This window comes from Kogia breviceps, chromosome 14 (assembly GCF_026419965.1).
Source record: "Kogia breviceps isolate mKogBre1 chromosome 14, mKogBre1 haplotype 1, whole genome shotgun sequence".
In the NCBI taxonomy this organism is placed as follows: Eukaryota; Metazoa; Chordata; class Mammalia; order Artiodactyla; family Physeteridae; genus Kogia; species Kogia breviceps.
The window spans coordinates 4,693,354-4,720,230 of NC_081323.1; the positions used below are offsets into that span (position 1 = coordinate 4,693,354).

The following is a 26,877-nucleotide window of genomic DNA, read 5'->3' on the forward strand; positions in this document are numbered from 1 at the left end:
TATGTGGTAATAGTGATTAGAGTGGTTATTTCAGCAAAGAAAAGAGCACTAAAAGAAACAAACCAACCAGATATTCTAGAACTTTAGAAAAATAATAACTGAAATAAAGAATAAAGATAGGTTTAAAATTAGATTAGAATTAGTTGAAAAATTTTAAAAGATTAAAAACTGGCTTAAGGGCTAGGAGAAAATACCTAGTTTAAGGCGTGGAGGAAAAAAAATAATGGAAAATGTAGAAAAGAGTGTAAAAGCCACACACACAAATTCTAAACTATATGTTAATAGTAGTCTGAGAATGTGAAGAGACAAAATGGAGCAAAAGCAATATTGAAGAGATAATGGTTGAGAATTTTCCAACTTGAAAGACATCAAACCACAGGTTCAAGAAATACTATGAACCGAAGCAGGATAAATACAACAAAAGTCTCACCTAGGCACATCAAAGTAAAACTGGTGAAACCCAAAGACGAAAAGCAAGTCCCAAAGGCATTCAGAAGAAAAAATGACGCATTAATATTCAGACAGCAACAAGACTGACACCTGACTTCAATAAAAATAGATGAAGTCATATGAAAATGGGATACATATTTTCAAAGACCTAAGAGACAATAACTGAAAACCAGGAATTCTATATCTAATGAAAATAGACTTTAAAAAATGATTGTGACCTGCCAAAATAGCTTAAATTAAAAACAACTGTTGAAGATATGGAACAAATGGACCTGTCATGTATTGCTGGTAGGAATGGAAAAGAGCATGCAACCACTTTGGAAAACAGCAAGTTCTTATAAACATGCCTTAAAACCTACTGTGGCAGCCAGCATCTAAGACGGCCCTAAGGATCCTCACTCCTGGTATTTATGTCCTCGTGTAGTCCCCTCCCACAGTGAATGGAGCTGACCTGTGTAACCAAGAGGATATTACAGGAATGAAGGTGAGGTCTCAAAGACACTGTGGCTTCCATCCTAGGCTCCCATGTTGTGAGGACACTTCAGCAGCCCTATGGAGAGGTCAGTATGGCAAGAGCCAGAATTGCCCAGCTAAGTTGCTCCTGAATTCCTGACCTACAAAAACTGTGAGACAATACGTGTTCATTGTTGTTTTAAGCCACTAAGCTTCAGGGTAATCTGTTACACAATGGTAGACAAGACACATGCCTTTGAACCAGAAATTCCATCTTCAGGTATATACTCAAGAGTGACACGTGTACATATCTACACACAAAAACTGTATACAAATATTCACAACAGCTTTATTCATAATAGCTTAAAACTGGACTCCATTTAAATGTCCATCAATAGGAGACTAGATAAACAAATTGTGGTATATTCATACAATACAACACTACTCAGGAATAAAAAGGAAACTACTGATATGTGCAAAAACATGGATGAATCTCAAAAACAGTATTTTGAGCAAAGGAAGGCAGCACAAATGAGTAGATATAATAAGACTTCATTTATATGAAGTTTAAAAACACACATTTACTCTATTGTGATAGGTGGTTAGGTTGACGGTGGTTAGGTTGTTCAGGCAGGAGTGGGTATACCAGGAAGGGAGCTTTCTGGGGTCACGGAAATGTTCTATAGCTTGACGGCACTTAAACAAGTACAAGGCAAAAATGCACTGAACCACACATTTTATTATATGAAAATAAAAGCTCTATTTAAAAAAGATGAAATTAAGACATTTTCAGACCAAAAAAACCCTCAGCACCAGAAGAGTACAGTAAAGGAGATATGAAACAGTATTTATTCTTCAGAATGAAATAAATAATCCCAGATGGAAGGTCAGAAATGCAGGCAGGAATGTAAAGCAACAGGAAGAGTAAACATGTGGAGAAAACTGATAGGAATGTTGACTGTATAACAATAATAAAGGTCCTATAAGGTCTAGAATTAAAATGCACTGTAAAAGCATAAAAGGCAGGAAACAGGGAAATTGGATTTGAGATCCTTGCATTGTGGGAATGTGGTGAAAGTAATTTATATTAGACTCAAAAAAGTCAAGGATGCGTAAGGTAATTGCTAGAGTAACAATTAAAGAACAATTAAAGAATGTATTTCCAAGGTAGCAAAGGGGGAAATATGGTATTAAAAGCAAAATAAAACAAAATTCAACCCAAAAGAGCACAGGACAGGGTAAATAAAAAGCAAAGTGTAAAATTGTAGTGTTTAAACATAAATACATCAGTAATTATATTAAAAGTAAAATAATTAAATACTCAAATTGAAAGTCAAAGTCAGGGAGCTCTGAGCCCAGGCACAGTGGTAGTAGCCCGCACTGGGAGAACCCTCACCAGCCTGTCAAGCAGAAAACCAGTGCGGCTGGCTGGAGGAGGGGGTTTGGGGCTCCCAGTGTGGCTGGAAATGCAGACGGGATGCCCTGGGAAGGAAGATGCTGCAGAGGGAGGCTCAAATCTATGCATCAAGTCCCCTCAGAACCATGGTGACTTTGAACCGCACATGTGTGGGGGAGACTCCAAGGACAGCGCCAATGGAAGGCTGAAAGGGCTGAGCAGGATTTCAGCTGCTGCCGACTGCAGGAGAAAGAGTTGGAAGTCTGAATCCTGCCTACTTACAGGGGCCCAGTGAGCACCCTGAGGGAAAAGACAGGTAGGCCACCCTTCAGAAGTAAAGACTGTGTCCCAGGAATAAGGATTTGCCATGAGGCTGAAGGCAACAATCCAACAGAACCATCCTAATAACAGAGTATAAAAGCACGTTTCCCCAAGTTCAAGGTGGTTAGCCCACAGTTCAACTTTCTGCTAAAACAAAACTCAGCACTGCCCGGAAGATAAGAGAATAGAAAATCCCTACAACATACCTCTGCAGCATTCAGTATACAATAGTAATTAAAGAAAAGCTACTACATATGCAAAGACATGTGACCCAAGGTCAAGAGGAAAAAGAGTAAATAGCAACAGATCCTGAGCTGATACAGACGTTGGCACTAGCAGACATGTGCTTTAAAAGCTATTAGAAATATAATCAGGACTTAAAGACAGACAGTTATACTGAGTGAACAGATAAGCTTACAAAATATAAAAAACAAAGACTCTAGAATTAGATAGTGTTTGAAGTGAAAAAAATACACTAGATGTGCTTAAAAGACAAAAGAAAGGATCAATCAAACTTAAAGGCAGACCAACAGAAGTAACGTGATCCTTAAAGAGAAAAAGATGGAAAACAAAGCAAAGCAAAACCCAGGCCACAGTCACCTGCGAGATAATATCCAACAGTTTAATACATGAGTAACTGGAATCCTATAGGTGGAACAAGAGAATGGGGTAGACAAAATATTTAAAGAAATAATGGTTTAAAATGTCCCAAACAATCATATTTCTAATCCAAGCAACTCAGTTACCCCAGAGTATATCAAGCACCTAGCACACAACAGTAAACTGCTGAAGACAAAAGACAAAGAGACCCTAGATAACTAATAAGAACGTGCTGTACAGCACAGGGATCTCTACTTAATACTCTGTAATGACCTATATGGGAAAAGAATCTAAAAAAGAGTGGGTATATGTATATGAATAATTGACACTTTGCTGTACAGCAGAAACTAATACAACACTGTAAAGCAATTATACTCCAATAAATATTAATTTTTTTAAAAAAAGAGATCTTAAAGCAGCCAGATGATAAAAACATATGCTACATACAGGGGAACAGTGCTACAGATGACGCCAGGCTGCTCAGCAGAAACCACAGACGCCAGAATACAGTAGAATACTATATTCAAAATGCTGAAAGAAAACTATCTGTACATTACACCTCCAAGTGTGTACTTCTGACATCTTCACTCATTTCACCCATGGAATGTACAGCTTGGTGACTATAGTTAATAATACTGTACTGTATGTTTGAAAGTTGTTGACTAAATCCTAAATGTTCTCATAGCAAGAAAAAAATTTTTCTAATTATGTGTGGTGACTGGATGTTAACTACACTTCACAATATGGTACCATATCAAATCATTATGCTGTACAAACAAAATACAAAAAGGGGAACCGCCCCCCCAGAAATCCTTATCTAGCAAAAATATCCTTTAAAAGTGAGGATGTAATACAGACCTTTTCAGATAAACAAAAACTGAGGGAATCTGTCACTAGTAGCCCTGAGAATCCATGAGATGCTAAAACAGTTCTTTAGGCTGAAGGGAAATAACAACAGATGAAAACTCAATTCTACCAGAAGGAATGAAGAGCAATGCAAATGGTAATAAGGGTGTAAAATAAAAAGAAATGAGTTTTGCATGTCCTCTTTTTTCCTACCCTGAATAATTACTCAATCTCAGGATCACTTAAATTAGGCGGGCCAAGCAGGTAGGTACATGCGGCGGAGGGGTGGGGTGACCCAGGCTCACAGAGCCGGCATGTAAGGTAAGGAGTGCGTCAACGGCTCAATGTTATACTGTTTTACACCAAGCAGCCAGCTGTCTTTTAATGACATTCGGGGGATAAAAGTTGGTTGTCTTTTAATGTCTTTATTTACAGTAAAATAGCCATCATTAAAAACAAACAAACAAACTTGAAACAGTCTCTAATTTAGAGAAAAGTTACCGCTACAGAAGTTATTTATCCTGAGCCATTTCAGAGTAAGCTGCCTCATTACCTCTGAACATTAGTGGACATTTCCTACAAACAAGACTATCTCCCTGCGCAAGCAGAATAAGAGAATCAAAACTGTGAAATTAACACTGACACATTACTACCATCTATTCCTCAGAGCCCATTTGAGTTTTGCCAATTGTCCTAATAATACCCTTTTTGGTAAAACATCCACTTCAAAACACATGCTGTATTTAGCTGCCATGACTCTTTAGTCTCCTTCAGTCTGGGTTAGCTTCTCAGTCTTTCCTTGACTTTTTAAACTTTGAGACTTTTGAAGATTATATACCTGTCATTCTGTAAAACACTTCTCAATCCGAGTTTATCTGATGTTTACTCACAACATGATTAGATACAGTAAGGATGATTGAACTTTTGAAATTCAATTAATGTAATTGTGGTAGTTACAAAATATGTTCATTTTTTTGCCTTTTGATACTCCTTCCTTCAAGAGTGGAGCTTAATTCCATACCCTGCGGGTCTGGGATGGGCTTAGTAACTCCCTTCTAAGGCGTCATAAAAATACTACAGATTCTTCCTTGCTCTCCCTTGGGTCACTTGCCCTGGGGAAAGTTAGCTATCCTTTTGAGGACACTTATGCAGCCCCATGGAGAGGCCCACATGGTGAAGATCTGAGGAACTGAGGCCTCCAGTCAACAGTCATGTGAGTGCGCCATTTTGGAAGCAGATCCTTCAACCCCAGCCAAGCTTTCAAATGACTGAAGCCCTGACTCGACTGGGACATCTTGACTGCAACACCACAGAAGACTCTGAGCCAGAACCATATAAGCTAAGCCACTCTGATTTCTGACCCACAGAAAATGTGGATAATGAATGTTTGTTGTTTCAATCCGCTAAGTGTTGGGATAATTTGTTACTTAGCAATTGATAATGAATACAGTTATCCATCACATTAACAGAAAAAAGGAGGTAACACACCATATTGTCATCTAAATAGATGCAGAAAAGTATTAGGACAAAATTCAAGATTCATTCTTCGGCCATGGCTCACGGGCCCACCCTCTCCGCGGCATGTGGGATCTTCCTGGACCGGGGCACGAACCAGTGTCCCCTGCATTGGCAGGCGGACTCTCAACCACTGCGCCACCAGGGAAGCCCTCAAGATTCATTCTTGATTTAAAAGAACTTTCAGCAAACTAGAAAAAGAAGGAAGCTTCCTTATCTTAATAATGGGCACCCAACAACTAACATCATACTTAATAGTATAATGTTGAATGTTTTTCCACTAAGATTGGAAAAAGGCAAGGATGTTGGTCACCGCTTTTATTCAATATGGTACCGGAGGTCCTAGCCAATGCAGCAAGGTATGGAAAAAATTAAAAGGAAAGGAAGAAACTGACTTTATTCTCAGACAACATAATCATGTATGTAAAAAAAAAAAACCTAAGGACTCTACAAGATAGCTATCAGAATAAATGAATTTAACAGGATTAAAGTATATAAGGTCAATATATGAAAATCAATGGTATTTCTATATACAGGTACAAACAACTGTATATAAAATAAAAAACTAAAATTCCATTTACAATAGTTTGACAAACATTAATATATAGGAAAAATTTTTAACAAAAATACTCTTAAGACTCCTGCACTGTAAACTACAAAACAATTCGGAGACAAATTAAAGAAGACCTAAGTAAATGGAGAAAGACACCATGTTCATGGATCAGAAGACTCAATATTATAATTTATTAAGATGCCAATGGTACTCAATGGGGAAAAGAAAGTCTTTCAACAAATGATGCTGGGACAATTGGATAATCACATGGGAAAATAATGACTCTTACCTCTACCTCACAGAATACAGAAAAATTAATTTGAGATGGATCAAAGAACTAAAAGTAAGGCTAAAACTATGATGAAAACATAGGACAATATCTCTGAGAACTTGGGGCAAGCAGTGCTTATTTAGAGAGGACCAAAAAAGCATGAACCCAAGAAGACAAAACTGATAACATGGGCTTCATTGAAATTAAAACTCCTCATTAGAAGACATCATTAAGAAAATGAAAAGGCAAGCCACGGAGGGGAAGAAAATATTCATAATAAATATACCTGACAAGAGAGTTCTATTTGTAATATGTAAAGAATTTCTACAAGTCTGTAAGAAATAAGGCAAAAACTCCCAGTAAAAATGGGCAAAAGACCTGAGTACTGACTTCATAAGAGATATATGAATGACAAATACACACATGAAAAATGCTTAACATTATTAGTCATCTGGGAAATGCAGACTAAAAGCACAATGAGATACCATTTTATATCCACTAGAATAACTGAAGTTAAAAAGACAAACAAATGCTGGTGAGGATGTAGGGCAACTGGACTTCTATACCTTGCGGGTGGGAGGGTAAAATGATACAACCACTTTGGACAACTCTGGTAACTTCGTACTAAGTTATATATGCACCTATCCTATGAACTAGAAATTCTATTCCTAGTTATTTACCCAAAGGAAATGAAAACCTATGTGTACAAAAAGAGTTTTAAAAGAATCTTCACAGCACCTATATTCATAATAGCCCCAAACTAATGGGTAAACAAATTGTGATCTATTCATATAAGAGAACATTAGTCACCAATTAAAAAAAGGGACTGTGATATATGCAACAACATGGTTGAATCTCCAAAACATCGTTTTATGGGGAAGAAATAGGACACCAAAGAGTGTCTTCTGTATTATTTCATTTACATGAAATGCAAGAACAGGCAAATTAACCCATAGTGATTGAGGTCAGCACAGGGGTCACTTATGGGGAGTGGGACTCACAGAAACAACCTTTTGAGGTGATGAGAATTTCTGGATTGATTAGGTGGTGGTTATATGGAATGTATTTTATCAAATTCACATCATAAGCTGCTTACAAGAAACCCACCTTAAACAGAAAGATACAGAAAGGTTAGAAAACAAAAGGATGAGACAAAGTTGCACGATGCAAATACTGACCAAAGGAAATAGTCTTGTTATATTAAGACACAATTAGACCTCAAGGCAAAATGCATTCCCAGAGCTAAAGAGTACATTTCAGAATGTTAGAAGGTTTGTATTATCAGTAAGATACAAAATTCCAGATTTGTAAGTACTTACAGTAGCTGCAAAACAGATAAAGTGAAACTGACAGAACAAAAAGGATAATCAGACAAATACACAAGCATAGTGGGAGATTTTTAACCCACTAAGTCTCTTAGTAACTGATGGATATGGGTAGACCGAAAACCCAGAAGAAATGAATACGATTAATAAACCTGACCTAATTCCACTCACAGGAACATGGCAAATAACAGTTGCAAAGTATACAATCTTTTCATATACATATGAAACATTTACCGAAATCAACATATGCTGGGTAAATTGCAAATTGCATCAGAAATTAAAGGATTTAAATATGTTCTCTGACCTCAATACAATTATGCCAGAAATCACTAAAAAGAGTTAACTAGAAAATTTCCCTATATTTGGAAATCAACAAACACATAACTAAATGACACTTGGATCAAAGGTGAAATCATAATAAAAATCAGAAAATATTTTGAAATGAATGACAATGAAATGATGATATATAAAAACTTGGATCCAACAAAAGCCATGGCTAAGGTATTAAAACATAGGAATACAACTGAAAGTAAGGACTGAAAATCAGTTATATAATCATCTCTTTCAACGAGTTAGAAAAAGAGTAGCACATTGAACAGAACAGAAACTATAAAGATAGGAGCAGGAATTAATGAAAAAAAGAGAAATACTGCAGAGTTGAGCAAAGGCAAAACTAACATCAGAAATGTAAAAGAGATATATGTAAAAAGTATAAAGTCTTAACATCTTTATGCCAATAAATTGGGAAAAGTATATGAAAATAGTGAAAATCCTTAAAAAAACCCCAAACAAACCACAATCTATCAAAATCAATACAAGAAGAAATAGAAAATCTGAAAATGAATAATCTTACAACTGTGAAAGAAATTGAGGGACTTCCCTGGTGGCACAGTGGTTAAGGACTCCACGTTCCCAATGCAGGGGGCCTGGGTTCGATCCCTGGTCAGAGAACTAGGCACTACATGCATGCTGCAACTAAGAGTTTGCATGCTGTGACTAAGAGTTTGCATGCTGCAACTAAGAGTTCACACGCCACAACTAAGGAGCCCACCTGCCGCAACTGAGAAGCCCACTTGCCACAACTAAGGATTTGGCAAGCTGCAACTAAGGAGCCCACTAGCTGCAACTAAGGAGCTCACTGGCCACAACTAAGGAGCACACATGCCACAACTAAGGAGCCAGCGAACCGCAACTAAGACCCGGCGCAACCAAATAAAAAATAAAATAAAAATTATTTTTTAAAAAAGAAAGAAACTGACTCCTTAAACTACATTATTCAAGGACAAGTTGAAGCCCACATGCATTTTACTAATCATTTAAAGAAGAAATAAGAGCAATTTTACACAAACTCTTCCATAGAAGAGCTTCTCAACTAGCTTTATAAGGGAAGCAAAACCTTCATACCAAATCTGATGTGTACGTTACAGAAAGTAATATTACATGACAATCTTACCATAAACATACACAAAGGTCCTAAAAAAACACAGTAAACTAAAGCTAGTGATATGTAAAAAGAAAAATACATCACAATCTAAGTGGATTTACTCCATGAAAATTCAACGTTATTTACCACATTAACATCGTAAAAGAATAATTACAGGATCAAGCCAATAGATGTAGAAAAATCTTTTGGTAAATTCCACACTTATTCATGTTAAAAACAAACTCCAGCATATGATAAAATGAAGGACACTTTGTAACGTGATAAGGTGTATGTACAAAAACCCTACAGCAAACATATATAATGGTATGACAGAGAAAGCTTTCCTGCTAAGATTAAAATAAGATAAGAATACCCAGTATGACCATTTCTATTCAACACCGTACTGCAGATCCGTACTCAACTCAATAAAAGATACAAAAAGTTTAAGTTTTAGAAATAGAGCTATTTCAAAGCAATACCATTTAGCACATTGACAGCAGAAAACTGCACTGAAACATCAAACCCCTTGGATTAAATCTAACAAAAGATGTGCAAATCCACTACACAGAAAAGCAGAAAAAAATGCTCAGAAAAAATAAAGAAGCCTAACAAATTGAAGAATAATCTATGTGCATATATTGAAGATGCAGTATCATACAGATGTCATTTCTCTCCAAACCAATCTATAAATTCAATGGAATGTCAATCAGAAACAGTGCAGATTAGTGGGTTGGTGTGTGTGAAACGGATAACACTAATGTTTACATGGAAATGTAACAGGCCAAGAAGAGCCAAGAAATTACTGAAGAATAAAATGGAACTACTCATACTACTGGACATTAGGACTTATTACAAAGATACTGGATTTAAGAAACTGTGACACTGGCACAAGGACCCAGAAAAAACACTAATAGTCTCTTTAAAAGATCACTGACTAAGGCAAAAAATAAGTGTATTGTGGACTTTATAAGATGCAGAAATAAAATATATGACAATAATAACACAAAGGATGAGTGAGGCGAAATGAAAGTATACTCTTGTAAGGAGGTTCTTATACTATACGTGAAACCGTATATTATTTGAAGGTAGGCTGACAAATTAAAGAAGTATATTGTAAATCCTAGCGCAACCACTAAAATAATAGAAGAGGTACAGCTAACAAGTCACTAATGGAGATAAAATGGAACCATTAATATGGGCAGTAGAAAAATACAGCAAGATGGTAGATTTAAGCCAAACCATATTGATAGTTACAAAAAAATAAAAATGGTCTAAACCAGTACTATACAACAGAGCCTTCTACAATGAGAACTTGAAAGGTAGCTAGTGTGACTGAGGAACTGAATTTTAAATTTTAACTTAAGTTCAGATAGCCACATGCAGCTACTGTATTAGACAGCACAAGTGTAAACACTCCAAATAAAAGGCAGGACCCACAATGTTGTCTTCAAGAAACTCACTTTAAATATACAGATATAAATAGGTTAAATGTAAATGGTGGGAAAAGATATGCAAACACTGGCCAACAGAGAGCTGAAGAGCCTGTATTCATATGAGACTGAGTAGAATTCAGAATCAGGACTGTTACCAGGGAAAAAGAGGGACATTTCATGATAGTGAAGGGGTCAAGTGATCAAGAAAAATAACAATGCTACATGTAGGTACAGTCAATAATAAGAGCTTCAGAACATCAACAAAAACTGATCAAACTAAAAACAGAACTAGACAAATCTTCAATTAGGGTTGGATTTCAAACACTCCTTTCACTTCAAATAAGGGGGAAAAAAAATCAGTAAGGATACAAAGGAGAGGAACAGTGCTACTAGCCAAGCTGATTATTTAACATTTACAGAACACATCACACAACAGTAGCAGAATACATTCTTTTCTGGTACACATGGAACATTCATGAAGGCCACATTCTAGGCCATAAAACAAATGTCAAATGTAAAAGGTTTGAAATAATGAGTATGTTCTCTGACTACAACGGATTTAAACTACAAATCAGTACTAACTGAAAATATCTGGAAAAATTCCCAAATAATTGTAAGTTAGAAAACATACTTCCAACAACTAACAGGTCAAACAAGTCACAAGGGAAATACTTTGAACTAAATGAAAACGAAAACACATCATATCAAAATCTGTGGAATTCACTCAAACCAGTACTCACAGGGAAATTTATAGTTCTAATTGTATAAATTGCATATACAAAAAAATGCCTTAAAAAATCAGTATTATAGGGCTTCCCTGGTGGTGCAGTGGTTGAGAATCCTGTCACCCAAGAGCTCTGATGGAGAAGTATGAGATTAATGTTGTTTTCATATCTGCCAACACAACATCCATTCTGCAGCCCATGGATCAAGAAGTCATTTTGACTTTCAAGTCTTATTATTTAAGAAATACATTTTGTAAGTCTATAGCTGCCATAGACAGTGATTCTTCTGATGGATCTGGGCAAAGTCAATTGAAAACCTTCTAGAAAAGATTCACCATTCTAGGGCTTCCCTGGTGGCGCAGTGGTTGAGAATCCGCCTGCTGATGCAGGGGACACGGGTTCATGCCCCGGTCCGGGAAGATCCCACATGCTGTGGAGCGTCTGGGCCCGTGAGCCATGGCCACTGAGCCTGTGCGTCCGGAGCCTGTGCTCTGCAATGGGAGAGGCCACAACAGTGAGAGGCCCGCGTACCACACACAGACACACACACACACACACACACACACACACAGACACACACACAAATCAATATTACAAACTTCCACCTTAAAAAACTAAAAAAGAAGAAGTTAGGCCAAAATAAGCAAAGGAAGGAAAAAATGAAGATAAAAGCAAAAATCAATGACAAGGAAAAGAGTGAAATATTAATGAAATAAACTGATTCTTTGAGAAGACCATTAAAATTGCACTGGACAGATCCTAATGACATTAAAAAGATAATAGAGGAATATTATGAACAACTTCATGACAATAAATTAAAAAACAGATACAATGGACAAATTCTTTGAAAGACACAAACTACCAAAGCTTACGCAGGAAGAAGTGAATAGGCCCATATGTATTAAAGAAGCTGAACTGGTAGCTAAACTTTTCTGACAAAGAAAACTCCTTGCTCAGATGGCTTCGTCCATTGATCAAATGGATATAATTTATGAATTATACCAAACTTTTAAGGAAGAAATACCAATTCTACATGAACTCTACCAAAAAAGTAGAATAGGAAAAAACACTTCCCAACTTATTTTATGAGGTCGTGATACCAAAACTAGAGAAACATATTACAGAAAACTATGGATCAATATCCATCATGAACATGAAGGCAAAAATGCTTAGCAAAATTTTAGTAAATCAAATTCAGTAATGTATTAAAAAATGCATATTAACCAAGTGAAATGTATCCGAGGAATGCAATGTTGGCTCAATATTTTAGTATCAATTGTTGTAATTCACTATTTTAAGACTGAAAAAGAAAAAGCATAAGAACAGTTCAAAAGATGAAAAAAAACACCTGGCAAAATTCAACACAATTCTTGATAAAAAAAAAAATCTCACTGATTTAGGGATAGACGATAACATTCTCAACCTGATAGTGGGCACCTATAAAAACAACCTAGAGCCTAGACGTCTAACTTAATGGAAAAGACAGAATGCTTCCCCCACCAAGATTAGGAATAAGGAAAGGATGTCTGCTCTTACCACTTCTCACAGTACTGGAGGTCCTAGCTCATGTGCTAAGGCAGGTAAGAGAAATAAAAGGCATACAGATGGGAAAGAATGAAATAAAACCGCCTATTACAGATGGCATGATTGTGCACCTAAGAAAATCCCAAGGAATCTATTAAAAAGGTGCCTGAACGAACTGAATTTAGCCAAGACACACAACACAAGGTCCATACGTAAAAATCAATTTTATGTCTCTATATTAGTAACAAACAATTGAAATTTAAAAATTCCATATAATCTATAGTGACAGAAAGCTTATCAGTGGTTGCCTGGAGCCAGTGGTAGGGGTGGGGATGAATACAGGATGGGGCAAAAGGGAATAGTCTGGAGTGATGCAAGTGTTCTATATCTTTTTTTTTTTTTGCGGTATGCGGGCCTCTCACTGTTGTGGCCTCTCCCGTTGCGGAGCACAGGCTCCGGACGCACAGGCTCCGCGGCCATGGCTCACGGGCTCAGTCGCTCCGCGGCATGTGGGATCTTCCCGGACCAGGGCACGAACCCGTGTCTCCTGCATCCGCAGGCGGATTCTCAACCACTGCGCCACCAGGGAAGCCCAAGTGTTCTATATCTTGACTGCGGTGGTGATCTCACAGATGTATAAATCTGTCAGAATTCATCAACATGTTCACTAAAAATGGGTGTACTTTATTGCATATAAACTATACTTCAGTAAAGTTAATTAAAAACACAGATCAATGGGATATAATAAAAAATCCATAAAAAGCGCACTATAAATACAGATGCTCAATTTATGACAATCATGGCTCAGCACAGAACACTGAATTATGGATGGTCTAAAAAAACAAAAAAAGGGATGAGGATTACTGGATAACCCTGTTGGAATTAAAAAAAAAAAAAAGCCAAAATGCCCCACAACTTAACGTTTATTTTACATCTCATCCAGAAATTAATTCCAGGTAAAATTTAAATCTAAATCTGAAAAGCGAAACAAAATTTCTATAGGATAACAGGAGAGTATTTTCATGACCTTGGTAAATCAAAGTTTATTAAAAGGACATAAAAAGCACTAACCATAAAGAGGAAGATTGATCAAATGGATATATTAAAAGTAACAACTCTTCATTAAAATATCCTTTTAGAGAGTGAAAACCTTAGTCACAGAGTGCAAGAAAATATCTGCAATACTCAGAACCAACAAATGACTAGTATCCAGAATACGTACACAACATCTACAAATCAATAAGGATATGACTGATGACCCAATAGAAAAATGAACAAGATTCTCAAACAGGCAACATATCCAATGACCAATAAACATATGAAAATGTGTTCAATAGCTTTAGTCATATGGGAAACAGAAACTAAAACCAGAATGAGGTACTAACCCACCCTCCAACACACCTAAAATTTGAGACTGATAATACCAAATGTTGTAGCTGATATAGAGCAACCGGAACTCCTGAACACTGCTGGTAGGAATATAAATTGGCACAATACTTTACAAGGTAGCTACTAGAGTTAAGGTACATATTCCTTCTGACCCAGGAATTCCACTGCCAATTGCCAAAGAAATTCCACACATACGGGCACAAAAGACACGTACAAAAATGTTCATAGCAGAATTATTTGTAATAGCCTCAGACTAGAAACAACCACAATATCCAGCAGTAGAATAAACTGTGGTATCTTTATCCAATGAGATACTTACTATATAGAGATGAAAAAGAATAAACTATTATTACATGAAATGACATAGATGAATCTCACAAGGTTTGAATAAAATAACCAGATACAAAACAATACCTACCGGTCTAATTCCATTTAAATAAAGTCTAAAAAAAACCTATAGTGTTAGAGGCGTATTAAAAAATAACAGCTGCTAAGAAATAACAAATGCTTACCATATGCCAAGTACCATTCTAACTAATTTTTAGGTGTTTAACTCAAATTTCACAACTCTATAATGAGATGCAACTTATTCCCACAAATGTGCAAATTTAGTCACAAAGAGGTTAAATAATTTGCTCAAGGACACACAGCGACTAGTGTTAGACCTGGAATGTGAAGGCAGCTAGCCTGGCTTGAGAGCGTGCATTCTAAAGGCTACATTGACGCTCAGTGGTAGTGCTTTACTGGAAGATGGAGGGAGGGCAAATGAGCAGAGAGAGGTGGGAGAAGTAGGATGACTACTTCCCGTCTCTCAAGAAAGCAATCCGGAGATAATGCCTAAAATTGGGCGATGGGGTGGGGAGAAGAGAGAAGGGATCAAGAATTAGCAGTATATGCGTATTACGAAAAAATTTGGAGGAAAGATCAGAAAAAACAGCTAAACAACATCCCAACAGTAGTTGCCTCTGGGGAGTGAGTCAGAGTGGACCAGGGGACAGTTATACTTAACTTATAAGCCTTACTGTTACAGAAAAAAACCACATGCACACACTTCGATAAAAATAATTTTTAAAGATTTTAAAAAGATGTAAATATTTTTAAAAACAACAATGCTATCATGTATTGAGCCCCAGTGTCCCTGGCATTTAGCTAAACGTTTTAATTACAGTATCTCATGGAATTCCCCTAACACTATGGAATCAGTGCCAGTATTACTATTATTTTGCTGATGGGGAAACGGATTCAGGGTTAACTAGCTGGCAGGTGGCAGAGTCCATGTCGGAACCACCACGAGGACAGATGAAGGTCTAGAAGTCAACAAAGAACAGGTATGTTAGGATATTCAGGAGGAGCCCTGGACAGGAGCCAGTGACTCATGCTGGCTTCAGGGAGGGGAGGGCCCATTAGGAGGGGGATCTGAGAAGGACGCCCAGGTTGCTGGCTTGCGTACCTGAGGACATGTTGGTCCTTTTCTCTTCCACAAGGTCCACGGAAAGAGGAGCAGAGGGCCACGCCTGTGGTGGGGAGTTTATGAGCTCAGTCACGAATACGTAGAGCCCCTTAGAGTTTGGGAAAGGCACGGCACGGAGGAGGACGCAGTGTGCGGAAGACCAAACACATATGAAGTCAGCAGGGGGCGGGGGGAGACGACTGAGGGGGAGGGTCACGGACCCAGGGAGAGAAAGAACGTCTGGGGCCTGGCCCTGCTGCCGTCCAGCCTCCGGGCCACCCATCCGACGTGCCCTGTCCCCCGGCCTCACAGCTCCTGCTGTCCCCCGTGCTCCTCTGCCCTCAACACCACCGATAGTTATCTTCCACTCTTCAAAACCTGTTTTTCGAAATCCAGTCCGCTCATCTTTCACTATGGAAATGCCAGGGCTTCCAAGTGCCTCCCACCCTCTGCGTTCCCCTCAGCAACCAGCCGTGCCCTTGGGCCTGGGTGCGGCCCCTGCCACGGGCTCTCACGGGCGCTCCACATTCCTCCTTGGGAGCACGGAAAACGGTCAAAGAAATCACTGCCTGTACTTTAGTTACAGAATATGCCTCTCTCCTTCTAGGAGAGGCTCATGAGGGCAGGGGGGGCTGGCAGACTCCTTCTGAAAAGGTCCAAAGAGTAAACACACTTTCAGCTTTGTGGGCAACAGGGTCTCAGTCACAACGATTCAACTCTGCCATTGTAGCCCGAAAGCGCGCAGACAAGGGACAAATGAACGGGCGTGACGTGTCACGGTATCACTTGATCTAGAAAACCAAGAGGTGGGCCAAACGGCCACGGTCTGCTGAGCCCCGGTCTAAATCGGCAGCCCCCAGCCTAGCATGTGGCACACAGCAGGCACTCGATGCATGAAGAAAGACAGACAAAAGCCGTCGCTTTGGCAATGAGATGGAAGCAGGCACCGAGGGAAGGCGGTTTCAGTGGGCCGGTGGGGTGGCATGGAGACAGCAGGGGGCTGAGGAGAAGCGGCAGCTGAGGAGGCAGGAAGTCCTCTTTCCGGAGCCCCCAGTTTGCCCGGCAGGCTCGGGGGACGGCCCTGTCTTCGGGGAGCGTGTCTGCAGGCTCTGAGGAGAAGGCAGGGCTGGGGAAGGAAGGGGAGACCTGATGAAGGCAGGGCTCCGGGGCTCAGGGGCGTGGGGCGGGCTGGTCCTGAAGGAGGAGGACACCTGCCGAGGACAGAGAAACAAGGACGGTGGAAGGCACGAGGGGGAAGCCTCGCATCCTCTTCCCTGTGAGACGTGCGCCTGGACCGCCAGGTGAAGAGAGCGGGGCTCGGGGAGGTGAAGAACCCCAGCGCCTGCGGGGCTGGGGGGGCTGGCCGCCGAGGACAGGGCCACAGGCCTGAGGGAGACCCTCCAGCTTCCCTCCTCTCTGGTGAGACGGCACTTCTAAGCAAGCTGGCGTCTGGGTTTTTAGTGCTGCCTAGTGTGACGTGTGTCACTCACTGAGTCACCGGTACCACCGGCTATCACTTCCTGTCCCTTGACTTTCCCATGCAGGTAGTGACAGGCAGGCCCAGAGGACGAGTTCACACTTTAACCATGTAGACATACCCGGTTCTTTCTTGAAGGGTACTGAAAGGCATTTTAATTTCAGAGAATCAGTGGCTGTTTCATCTTGGTGCCTTCAAGTGTGTATGTGTCTGCTATAAAATATTTCCCGATTAGGCAGAACAGAATTTTTCTTTAAATGGAAGAAGCCACTCGACTGGGGCTTTGCATAGTAGCTATCTAGTCTTACAAGCCTAACAAAGTATTAAAACCCACGAAACACAACTTCTCACAGAGAAAGTATTAATATTATGATATTTAAACAGCCTGAAAAGTTTTCTCACAGAGTTGAAAACCGACAGCCAGTCAATTTCATTTATTCTAAGACCCAGATACCCGGAAAAAAGCTTCAATTTTGACATTAATTTGTCAATTCTTTACTGCTACTGGAACGTGTAGTAGCAGTGCTGGAATGTGTGAGAAGGGTTTGGACCCCAAACTATTTTTTTACGAAGAACTAAAGCCGCCTAAAATATCTTTTAGGTGACGTGCCAGGGGAAAAAAAAGTATTAGGACCTGTTTTCTTCTGCCTTATTTCAAGGTGTAATTGCTGTTACTATTCATAGATCGAAGGCTCTATGTATATTCTAACAAGTAAAACTTTAATTCATACTTTCATTTTTAAGTTTTCATTCCTCACAAATCAAAAGACAATTTTCCTAAAACACATCAATCCTCACTCCACCATTTCAAGTTCTTCTAGAGATGATGGGACCAGTGTCTCCAAATTCACTAGAGTTTAAAATGGGGATGCCTAACCCTTGTAACACAGCCTTTATTTGAATGGACTTTTCAATACACCTTTAGATGCACATTCCATAAACTTGATCTCTTACCCTATTGTTGGGTTGATATTCGGATCAAAACTGTCTTCCACGAACCGCCACACAATACTTGATTTACCTACACCTGTATCCTGAAAGAGAATGAGAGAGGTGAAGAAAAAGTTTTACCTGCTTGCATACACCAAAAACTACCTTCTGCCCTAAGTTCAGGATTTTGGAAAAATCATTCCAGACAGGTAAATTTTAGAAGTTAAGAAACACAAAAAGGTTTTCATAAAAATTCAGTGGAGTAACTAGGAGATTTCAAAATGTATTGTAGGAGAGGGGTTCCAAGTTTTTAAGAGACAGGATCTTTTGAAAGATCCAAAGTTTCTGCTCACTGTGCAAAGTGACAAACTCACCTGCTTTATAAGAAGTCTAAAAGAACTATGAACACTTGAACTACTTCTGAGTAATCCCTGATAAATCCCAGCCCCACCCATGTAGGAAGGACTAGTTATTGAAATCTTTTGCAGTCTTTAAAGCAGCAACTCAGGCAAGAGAGCATCAATTTCAGAAAGTATGGTCTGAAATAGCAAAGTTGCCTTGACAAGTCAGGAAGCTGAAGCTTCAAACTAGTCTTTGGGGCTTCCTGATTTGAATGTGCCCCCGGCCGCCCCAAGGAAAGTAACTCTGTGAGAAGTGTGAGAGGTATCCCACAAGTTCAAAAACACCAAGCAGACGGCAAAGGAGACTACTGCTGCTCATAAAACCTAAAGACCTGTTACTGGCTGTACTTTGCAAGACTTGGCCAACTCCTAGCTAGTACCTGGGGAAGCTATTTAAGAGCTGCTCTTAACCCAGATGCAATGGAGAGGCAAGGAGGGCTCTTCACCCTTTGGGGGGGGCGAGAAGAGACCCTGGGCTCCTGGGAGGGACGAGGGGGAAGGTCCCTCCTGCCATTTAAACCTTCAGGACTGTGCGGCCAGGTGGGCGGGACGGCCCGGGGGGGGGGGGGCTGGAGGGAGGGTCCCGGGGCAGGTAGGCGGCGTCCCGCACGGAGACTGGGAGAGGGGGCTGAGAGAACGTGGGCACGCCCGGGTCCCCGGCCCGCCCGGCCTCCCGCGGCCCTCCCAGCCGGCCCGCCGCTACTCACCCCCAGCAGACACACTTTGAGCTCCCTCAGCGCCATGGCCTGGGAGCCAGGGGCGCGGGCCCGCCGCCGCCCTAAGTTGAGGAGGGAGAGGCCCGGCCCAGCACGAGCATCCCCCAGCGCCGCCGCGGCACGGCCTAGCCCCGGCCGTGGGGCGCGTAGAGGCGGCGGCCGCCCGTTCGCCTGTCCTCGGCCTGGCCCGTCCGTTACCAGCCGTGCGGGGCCCGCCTCAGCAGCCGGGACGGTGCCGCGGGTTCCCAGGCGCCACCGCTGCCGCCATCTTGGGACGCCAGCCGGGTCACCTGACCTCCCCGCCCACCTCGGCAGCCACCTTCGCCGCGAGGGCGGGGCCGGCTGGCGCCGCGAGGCTCGATGCAGGGGTGGGGGGGCGGGGCCGCCGACGAGGGGCGGGGTCCGAAGCCAGATACCCCGCCCCTCTCCCTCTGGCCCCGCCCCTCGCGCGGCGGGCCCCCCTCCAGGCCCATTCCAAGATGGCGGGTGAGTGGGGCTGGACTCCCGGGGCGCTCCCCTCCCCCCAATCCGGGACCACCCCTCGAGGCCCGGGGACCACCCCCGCCCGACCCTGAGGCCGCTTGCCGCAGCCCCCTTGTAACTCCTTATGTGTCTCTTGGTTTTCAGGGATCCCCCTGTACTTTGTGGACTTGCAGGATGACTTAGACGATTGTAAGTAACAGTTGGGGCGTCCCGCCCCTTCCTGGGAACCTCTCATAGAATTCGGGGTGCACGAAAGGCGGGGGTGGGACCTACGGGCTGGGCTCTCCGTGTTGGGCCCCGAATAGCGGGACCCCCAACTGCCTTAATCACTTGTGGCGGTCCCTCCTCACTGGGCGGGTCGGCCGAGGATGGGGAGGATTTTTGTTGCTGAGAAACTTCTGACTTCCTGTCACTTTCTTTCTCTTCCTCCTCCTCCTCGTCCTGCGGCGGCCCGGGAGGGGAGGGCGGGCTAGTCCCTTCTCCTAGTGATTCCGGGAGGGAGGAGGCGTGGCCACCTTGGGGGTCGGGGGCTTCCACCCAATGTCTCCACTTTTTTCCCTGGAACTTTTCAGAGTGCTGGGGAGTTTGGGAGGTCCGGCTCCCCGTGTGGCCGGCCACAGACTCGCACAGACTTCTCCAGTGTACTGGCCACAAGCCCAGCTCAGTTCTCATCCCTAGGAGCCCATTGGGTGGGTATCCTTTACCTGTCCCTTCCTGCTCTTTCCTTTAGAATCACGTTAAGGACTGATGGCTGGGGAAGGTGTTCCTGGAAATGCAAGTTCGCATTTGTGGTGATTGAAGCATTTCCTTTCCATTCAACAAACATTTCTTGAGCACCTGCTGGTTCTGGGCCGGCCATGCGCGGAGCCCGGGACCTACAAACTCGAACCCCAAACGATGACGACTCTCAGGAAGCTCACAGTCCAGAGCCGACTTGTAAACAGATAATTACCAAACACCGGGTTGCCTGCTTATGAAGGAGGCCTGTACAAACCATCACAATAGCCAACATTAATGGCGGCTTACTGTGCTCTTCCCTTGCCCATCTGCAAGTTTCCTACTAACAAGAACTGATGTTTACAGAAAACACCATAGGTCAGGCACAGTTTAAACCCTTTATACACATTATTTCTTTTAGAAGGAGGCAACTTTATTAAAGTAAAATGACACTTGAAGGGGCCAATGTTTAGGAGCATGGGTCCTGAAGTCAGATGGCCAGAGGGTGAAGTCCTGAGCCACTCTTTACTGGCTGTGTGATCCTGGCCAAGTCACTGTACCACTTGGAGCCTCATTGCCTCATCTGTAGAATGGGCATAATAGAAGTCCACCTCAAAAGACTTCCACGCGGGTTAAATAATAAAAGGTTTAGCATGAAGCCTTGTACATAGGACACGCTGGGTAAATATTATCTGCCATTATTATTGTTATGATCATTATTCATAATTATTTAACGCTGTGGGGCAAAGTACAGTGTTGGCCCCAGGTTTATAGAGCTAAATGTTTCGGCCAGCGGGCGTCTTCGAATGGAAGGAATGTAGCCTTTCTCTTGATAAACAACAGTAAGCTGCTGTTAAGGCACCTCTCCTTCATAGACTCGATATTTGGCCTGGCTGGAAAAGCTGATTTCTGGCTATATCAGTTATCTAACAAACCACCCCAAAACTCAGTGGCTTAAATCAGCAGCATTTTGTTATTTCTAACAATTCTGTGCATTGACTGGGTGATACAGAAGCTTCGTGTGTTCACTTTGAACTCTGGGAAGATAAGAAGGTCCCAAATGGCTTTCCTCACATGGCTTTTGGCCAGGAAATCTGCTGGGACTGCAGGTCAGGGCCTCAGTTCTCTTCTAGGAGCTTCTTCCACTTGGCTAGCTTGGGCTTCTCACAGCATGGTGATGGCAGGCATTTGGACCTCTTTTCTGGCAGCTAGCTTCCTTTTGTCTTTTTTGTATATGTGTACAAAAAGGAAGAGATTATATAGGAAAAAATAATTCTGATTTTCCTTTGGCCCTGTTTGTGCAAATATTGGGTGTTTGAGACTTGTAATAAAGAATGCCATAAATACTCTTTAGCAGACAGCTGAAGACTCGTCCCAGTAAGGAAGAAAACCAGCATTATGGCTCTGAACACACCCATGCCATGGGTAGGGCAACTCTGGGAGCCTCCTGGGGCTTCTTTTTTTGAGCAGGGGTGGGGGCTTCAGGGTGCTGTTCCTATGAAATTACAATATAATTGGTTTGATCAATAGCCATAATAGGAGGGCCTGTCCCCCAGTAATTTATGCAGCCCTGGGTCCCACCTTTGCACTTTACTGGGGTGATATTTGGGAGGCATTATCATGCTGTGATTGATAGCAAGAACCCTGAGGTCCTGTAACCCACTTCCTGCCTTTAGCTGAGTCAGTGTGAGCAGATCACTCACCCTGTTGACATTCTTCATCTGGAAAATGACGTTAAGAATTGGAGTTGCTTCATAGGACTGATGTGAGGATTAGATGAAACAATACACACAAAACATTTTAGCTCAGTGCCTGGCATAGAGTATTATATTCAATGATTTTATTACTGTTATTATTTTAACCATCATCATTATTGCTAGGCACTCGTATACAATTTTCTGATTTGGTGTTAAGGGCTGCTACTATGTGAAGTAGGTGGGATTATTCCTGTTTTACAAATGATGAAATTGAGAATCAGAGAGGTTAACTAACTTATCCAGTATGGCACAGGTCATAAATGATAGAACTAGCAATCCAATTCTGTTCCTCTGAGTCTTGCTTTTTTTTATTCCATCGCACAGATTGACCTCACAAATATTCTTAAGCTAATGGCAGGAGCATGGATGTTGCTTGCGGTGGTTCTCCATCTGTTGTCCTTCTTGGGCATTTTTTGTCTAAACGATGGGATAACCGCTCCATTTAGGCTCTAAGTCACTTTGGGCAGGAACATAGGTCATCCTTTTTTATCACCCAGTGTCCTCCATAATCTAGGTGTTCAATTAATGTCATTACTGGTAGTGATAATGGATGACGAGTCTTGTCCGATTTACTTTGTGATTTCTTGATTAATTTGGCTAACTTCAAAAAGAAGCCACAATGAAAGACTTCCTTGTCTTTTAAAATCATTCAGTCTTCGGGTCATTTCAGCACAGAAAAGATTTAATTTTAGTGAGTTAGCTTGCTGAAGCAATCTAAATTCCTTCTCCTGAGAGAAGAAAGTATGTGGGATGGTGTGGCACCCCGGTGGTGGATTGCACTTAGAAGGTGGAGCTGGGTGTGTCTGTGCCTCAGGGGCTTAACGTCCTGTTACCTTCCGGGTTGTTTAAAGCAGGTGGAGGCTGAAGAGGTATTACTCCTGGTAAGGTTTGCTTGGCCAATTGGAATTTAAGCGTGTGCCAGTGGTGGGTGAAAAAAAAGTGAGGGGAATCTGTTGCAGATATAAAGAGACCTAAGAGACCTATCAACAAAATATAATATGTGGTCATATTTGGATCCTTAGTTGAACAAATCAGCTATAAAAAGACATTATTGAGACAGTTGGGGAAAATTAAACTTGGGCTGGGTATTAGGTTATAGTAAGAATCATTATTAATTTTGTCAAATGCGATAGTGGTGTCACAGTTTTATTCAAAGGAGAAGGACCTTATCTAACAGAAACAAATAAGCATTTATGGGTGAAATGATTTAATGTGTGAGGTCTGCTTTGAAAATGCTGCAACAAACAATAAATCATCAAAGTTGGGAAGAAGGATGAGTGGGAAAAATTGGCAGAATGTTTATACTTGTTGATACTGGTTGCTAAGGGTGTGGGGTTTATTATACGATTCTATTTTTGCAAGTGTTTGAAAATTTCCTTGATAGAAAGTTTTTAAAAATGAGATGAAAGTTTCATATATGATCAAATGTCTACATGAAGAGTTTAAAGGTGGATTTCAATTCTGAAGTCATGTTATTGTAAGATGCATTTAGCTTCAAAAGACAGACTTGGAGAATCTATTAGTATTTGGAGGACTGTGTATCTCTTTTCAAATGTTTAGTTTTTGAGGTATCTGTGAAAGAAGTTGGAAGAAGGTATACTTCTGTTGATGAGAAAAGCTAGGTATCAACAAATAATATCTGGACCTTTGCTGAAAATGGGATTAGCTTAGTCAGAGGGATACAGATAGACTCTTTGAATCTTAATGCTAGAAGGAGTGGTGTATGTTCAAGCTTGAATAAAAGACATCCTCCAGAGTAGAATGCATTCCGTTTCACCTGCCCACTTTGGTCCAGGTTTGTAAAAATGTTCTGTTTGAGGACCACAGCCAAGCAGAGAAAATAGACTAATTTTAGCCCCAAACCAAACCATTGAACGTTCTCTCTGAACTATTATATAAACTCAAATCAAAGATTGTCAATTTTTTTTTTTTAAGTAAAGACCTCCCTGTTGAGTGAAATAGTTTGAACAGGAACTTGAATGTACTAATAGTTGGGAAATAGAACAAAATCCAGACATCAGACTATTCTCCAAGTCAGAGATGGGCAAATTTTTTTTTCTGTAAAGGATCAGATAGTAAACATTTTAGACTTTGGTGGCCAGAAGACCTGCTGTAACCATTCAAGTCTGCCACTGTAGCCTGGTAGCACTCTCAGATATACATAAATGAATGAACATGGCTGTTTGCTAATAAAACTTTATTTACAAACACAGAGCTGGATTTGGCCCTCTGTTCTAAATCAAACTTGATTTCATTTTTTTTCCTTTTTGGGGGGGGGATTTTTTTTTTTTTATTGTAGTTGATTTACAATGTCATGTTAGGCTCAGGTGTACAGCAGACTGATTCAGTTGTATATACATATATTTATACTCTTCTTATTATATATTTATTATATATATATTCCTTTTTCAGATTCTTTTCCATTATAGGTTATTACAAGATATCGAGTATAGTTCCCTGTGCTCTACAGTAGGTCCTTGTTGGCTGGTTATCTATTTTATGTTTAGTAGTGTGTATATGTTAATCCCAAGCTCCTAATTTCTCTTTCCCCCCTTTCCACTTTGTTGTAACCATAAGTTTTTTATGCCTGTGAGTCTGTTTTGTAAATAAGTTCATTTGTATCACTTTTTTATTTTTAAAAAAATTTTATGTATCACTTTTTTAGATTCCACAGATAAGTGGTATCATATATTTGTCTTTCTCTGAAACTTGATTTCATTCTGTCCGCACCCAGAAGTCTGTCGATTAGCTGAGCCAACCTGAAAGGCTGCCTTTCCCACTGGGCTCAGTTTGAAGAGCTGACTTTTGTCAGCACAGCCCCTGCTTTGTTGAGGAGCCCTTGACAGGTTGTTCAGCCTTCACGTCTCCTTTTTCCTGTTGGTGTGTTGGGGATTAAAAGGATGTACCTGTCTCCTCCCAACAACAGGATGAGGGTGAGCAAGGAACAAAAGAGTCAGCATGGTGTGGGCCGAATCTACTGTGCTTCCCGGCTGATAATTGTAATGCCTTTTACTTTTGTTGTTCTGTATTTTCCATTTTCTATGAGACAAACAGATGAACATCAGAGATTCCCTGAAATTGTCTCTGTTTAAAAAGAGAGTTTTATATGGCTTTCTACCTCACAAATGAAGATTTTTTTGAGCAGAAATTTTGCAACAAAACCTAGCTAATGAAAGAGAAAGTGGTTTTGAGCTTCAAAACACCACTTAGCCTTAACCCAGATGATGAAAAAAAATAAGAGATGAGGGCAAGTGGTTGCTTTCCCTGTTTGGAAAGTCATTCATCCACGTAACATGTTTCTCCAGCTCCTCCCAGACACCAGCCTGTGGGAGGCGCTGGGGATAGAGGGATGAAGAAGACTGGGCTCCATCCCAGAGCTGCTCCCACCTAGAGGGAAGGTGCGCATAGAGATGGCACAGATGGGAGGCGCCGGTTGAGTTGGGTCAGGCCAAGGAGGGCAATGGGTGAGTGAGCTCAGTGAGAACTTTTCCAGTGCAGCCAGGGGGCAGAAGCCAGGCCAGAACGAGTGGTGTCGGGAAGTTGAGGATATGGTGCCTGTAGTCCATGCATCGAGCACACACTGTATTCCAGACACTGTCTGGCCGCTGGGCATTTTGGGGAGTGGGGTCACTGTTCTTGGGAGCTCCCAGTGTAGCCAGGAAAAGAGACCCTTTTGAGAAGAAGCAGCTGGAGGGGCTGGAGAGGTTGAAGTCAGTCGCTTTGCTTCTTGGCTAAGAGAGCCCAGAACACCTTTGCATTATTTATATCTACTCTGACAACCTTAAAACAAAAGAAAAAGGATTTGGATGGCCCAACCGTTCCACTCCTGGTTACTTGCCCACAAAATGTGAACACGTGTTTTCAAAAAGACAGGGTCATGGTTGCACTATTCTTAATAGTCGAAAACTAGAACCCACCCAAATGTCCATCGTGAGTAAAATGGATTATAACTTGTGGTTATGTTCACACGTTGGAAAACTATGCGGTTATAAGAGTGCATTATCTACAGCGCCACCTCAGTAACATGGATGAACTTCACAAACATAGTGGTTGGTGAAAGAAGCCAGACACAGAAGGGTATAGATTGGATGATTCTGTTTACACAGAGTATGGAGACAAGCACAGCAGTCGAGCTGATCTGATGTGGAAGGCAGGAGAGTGGTCCCCTTTGGGTGAGGCAGTAAGTGGGAGGGAGCGTGGGGGGCTTTTGGAGATGCCAGTTAAATTGTCTTTCTTGAGCTGAGGACTGGTTTCACAGGCATGTTCAGTTAAAAAATGAGTCAAGTGGAACACTTACTTTTTATGCACTTTTCTGTGTGAATGGCATAGTTCAGTTAAAAAAATAAGAATTGCCTTTGAAGATCAAGGCACAGGGGAGAGCATAACCATGGATGGGGGTAAGGAGTCCGTGCAAAGGGGAAGATGGCAGAGAGCAGGAGGGGAGGGTGATGGCGGGGTTGGACTGTGTAAGACAGGCATGGGACTCGGTGCATCCGCGGAGGAGTTTGCTTCTTTCCAGAAGGAGGAAGGCGACCTTCCTGGCAGTTTGGCCAAGGCGGTCATTAGAAAAGTGGTGCAATGTTGGCCAGCATTGCTTGATTGTCTCACATATTTTGAACAGTAGGAAAATAGAGCCCCCCACGCACATACACTCACCCCAGGGGCTGTGGGTTTTGTTTTGCAACCTTTTTTTCCTTTCCGGATCTGCCTCAAGTCTGAGTG

The 26,877-nt window shown here is 41.4% G+C and overlaps 2 protein-coding genes across 7 annotated transcripts in view; one reads left to right on the forward strand and one right to left on the reverse strand.

Annotated features, from left to right (window-relative positions):
- Positions 1-19,525, reverse strand: part of RAB22A (RAB22A, member RAS oncogene family) — a 55,133-nt gene extending 35,608 nt beyond the window's left edge. For 4 of the 6 annotated variants that reach the window (XR_010836298.1, XR_010836296.1, XM_067011891.1 and 1 more), the window contains exons 1-2: positions 19,190-19,484; positions 18,106-18,185 (exon numbers count right to left, since the gene is read on the reverse strand). Coding sequence is in view for 3 of the 6 variants with exons in the window: in XM_067011891.1 (XP_066867992.1) it covers positions 18,106-18,185; positions 19,190-19,225 (116 nt within the window). In the remaining 3 variants the exon portion in view is untranslated. Of the gene's footprint in view, positions 1-18,105; positions 18,186-19,189 lie in introns of all 6 variants that reach the window. The other 2 variants (XR_010836297.1, XM_067011892.1) reach the window with 2 other exon arrangements.
- A 152-nt stretch (positions 19,526-19,677) lies between these two features.
- LOC131741029 (serine/threonine-protein phosphatase 4 regulatory subunit 1-like) overlaps positions 19,678-26,877 on the forward strand; it is a 70,774-nt gene continuing 63,574 nt past the window's right edge. Inside the window, 2 exon segments of the mRNA XM_067012964.1 lie at positions 19,678-19,684; positions 19,826-19,870. Coding sequence (XP_066869065.1) covers positions 19,678-19,684; positions 19,826-19,870 — 52 coding nt within the window.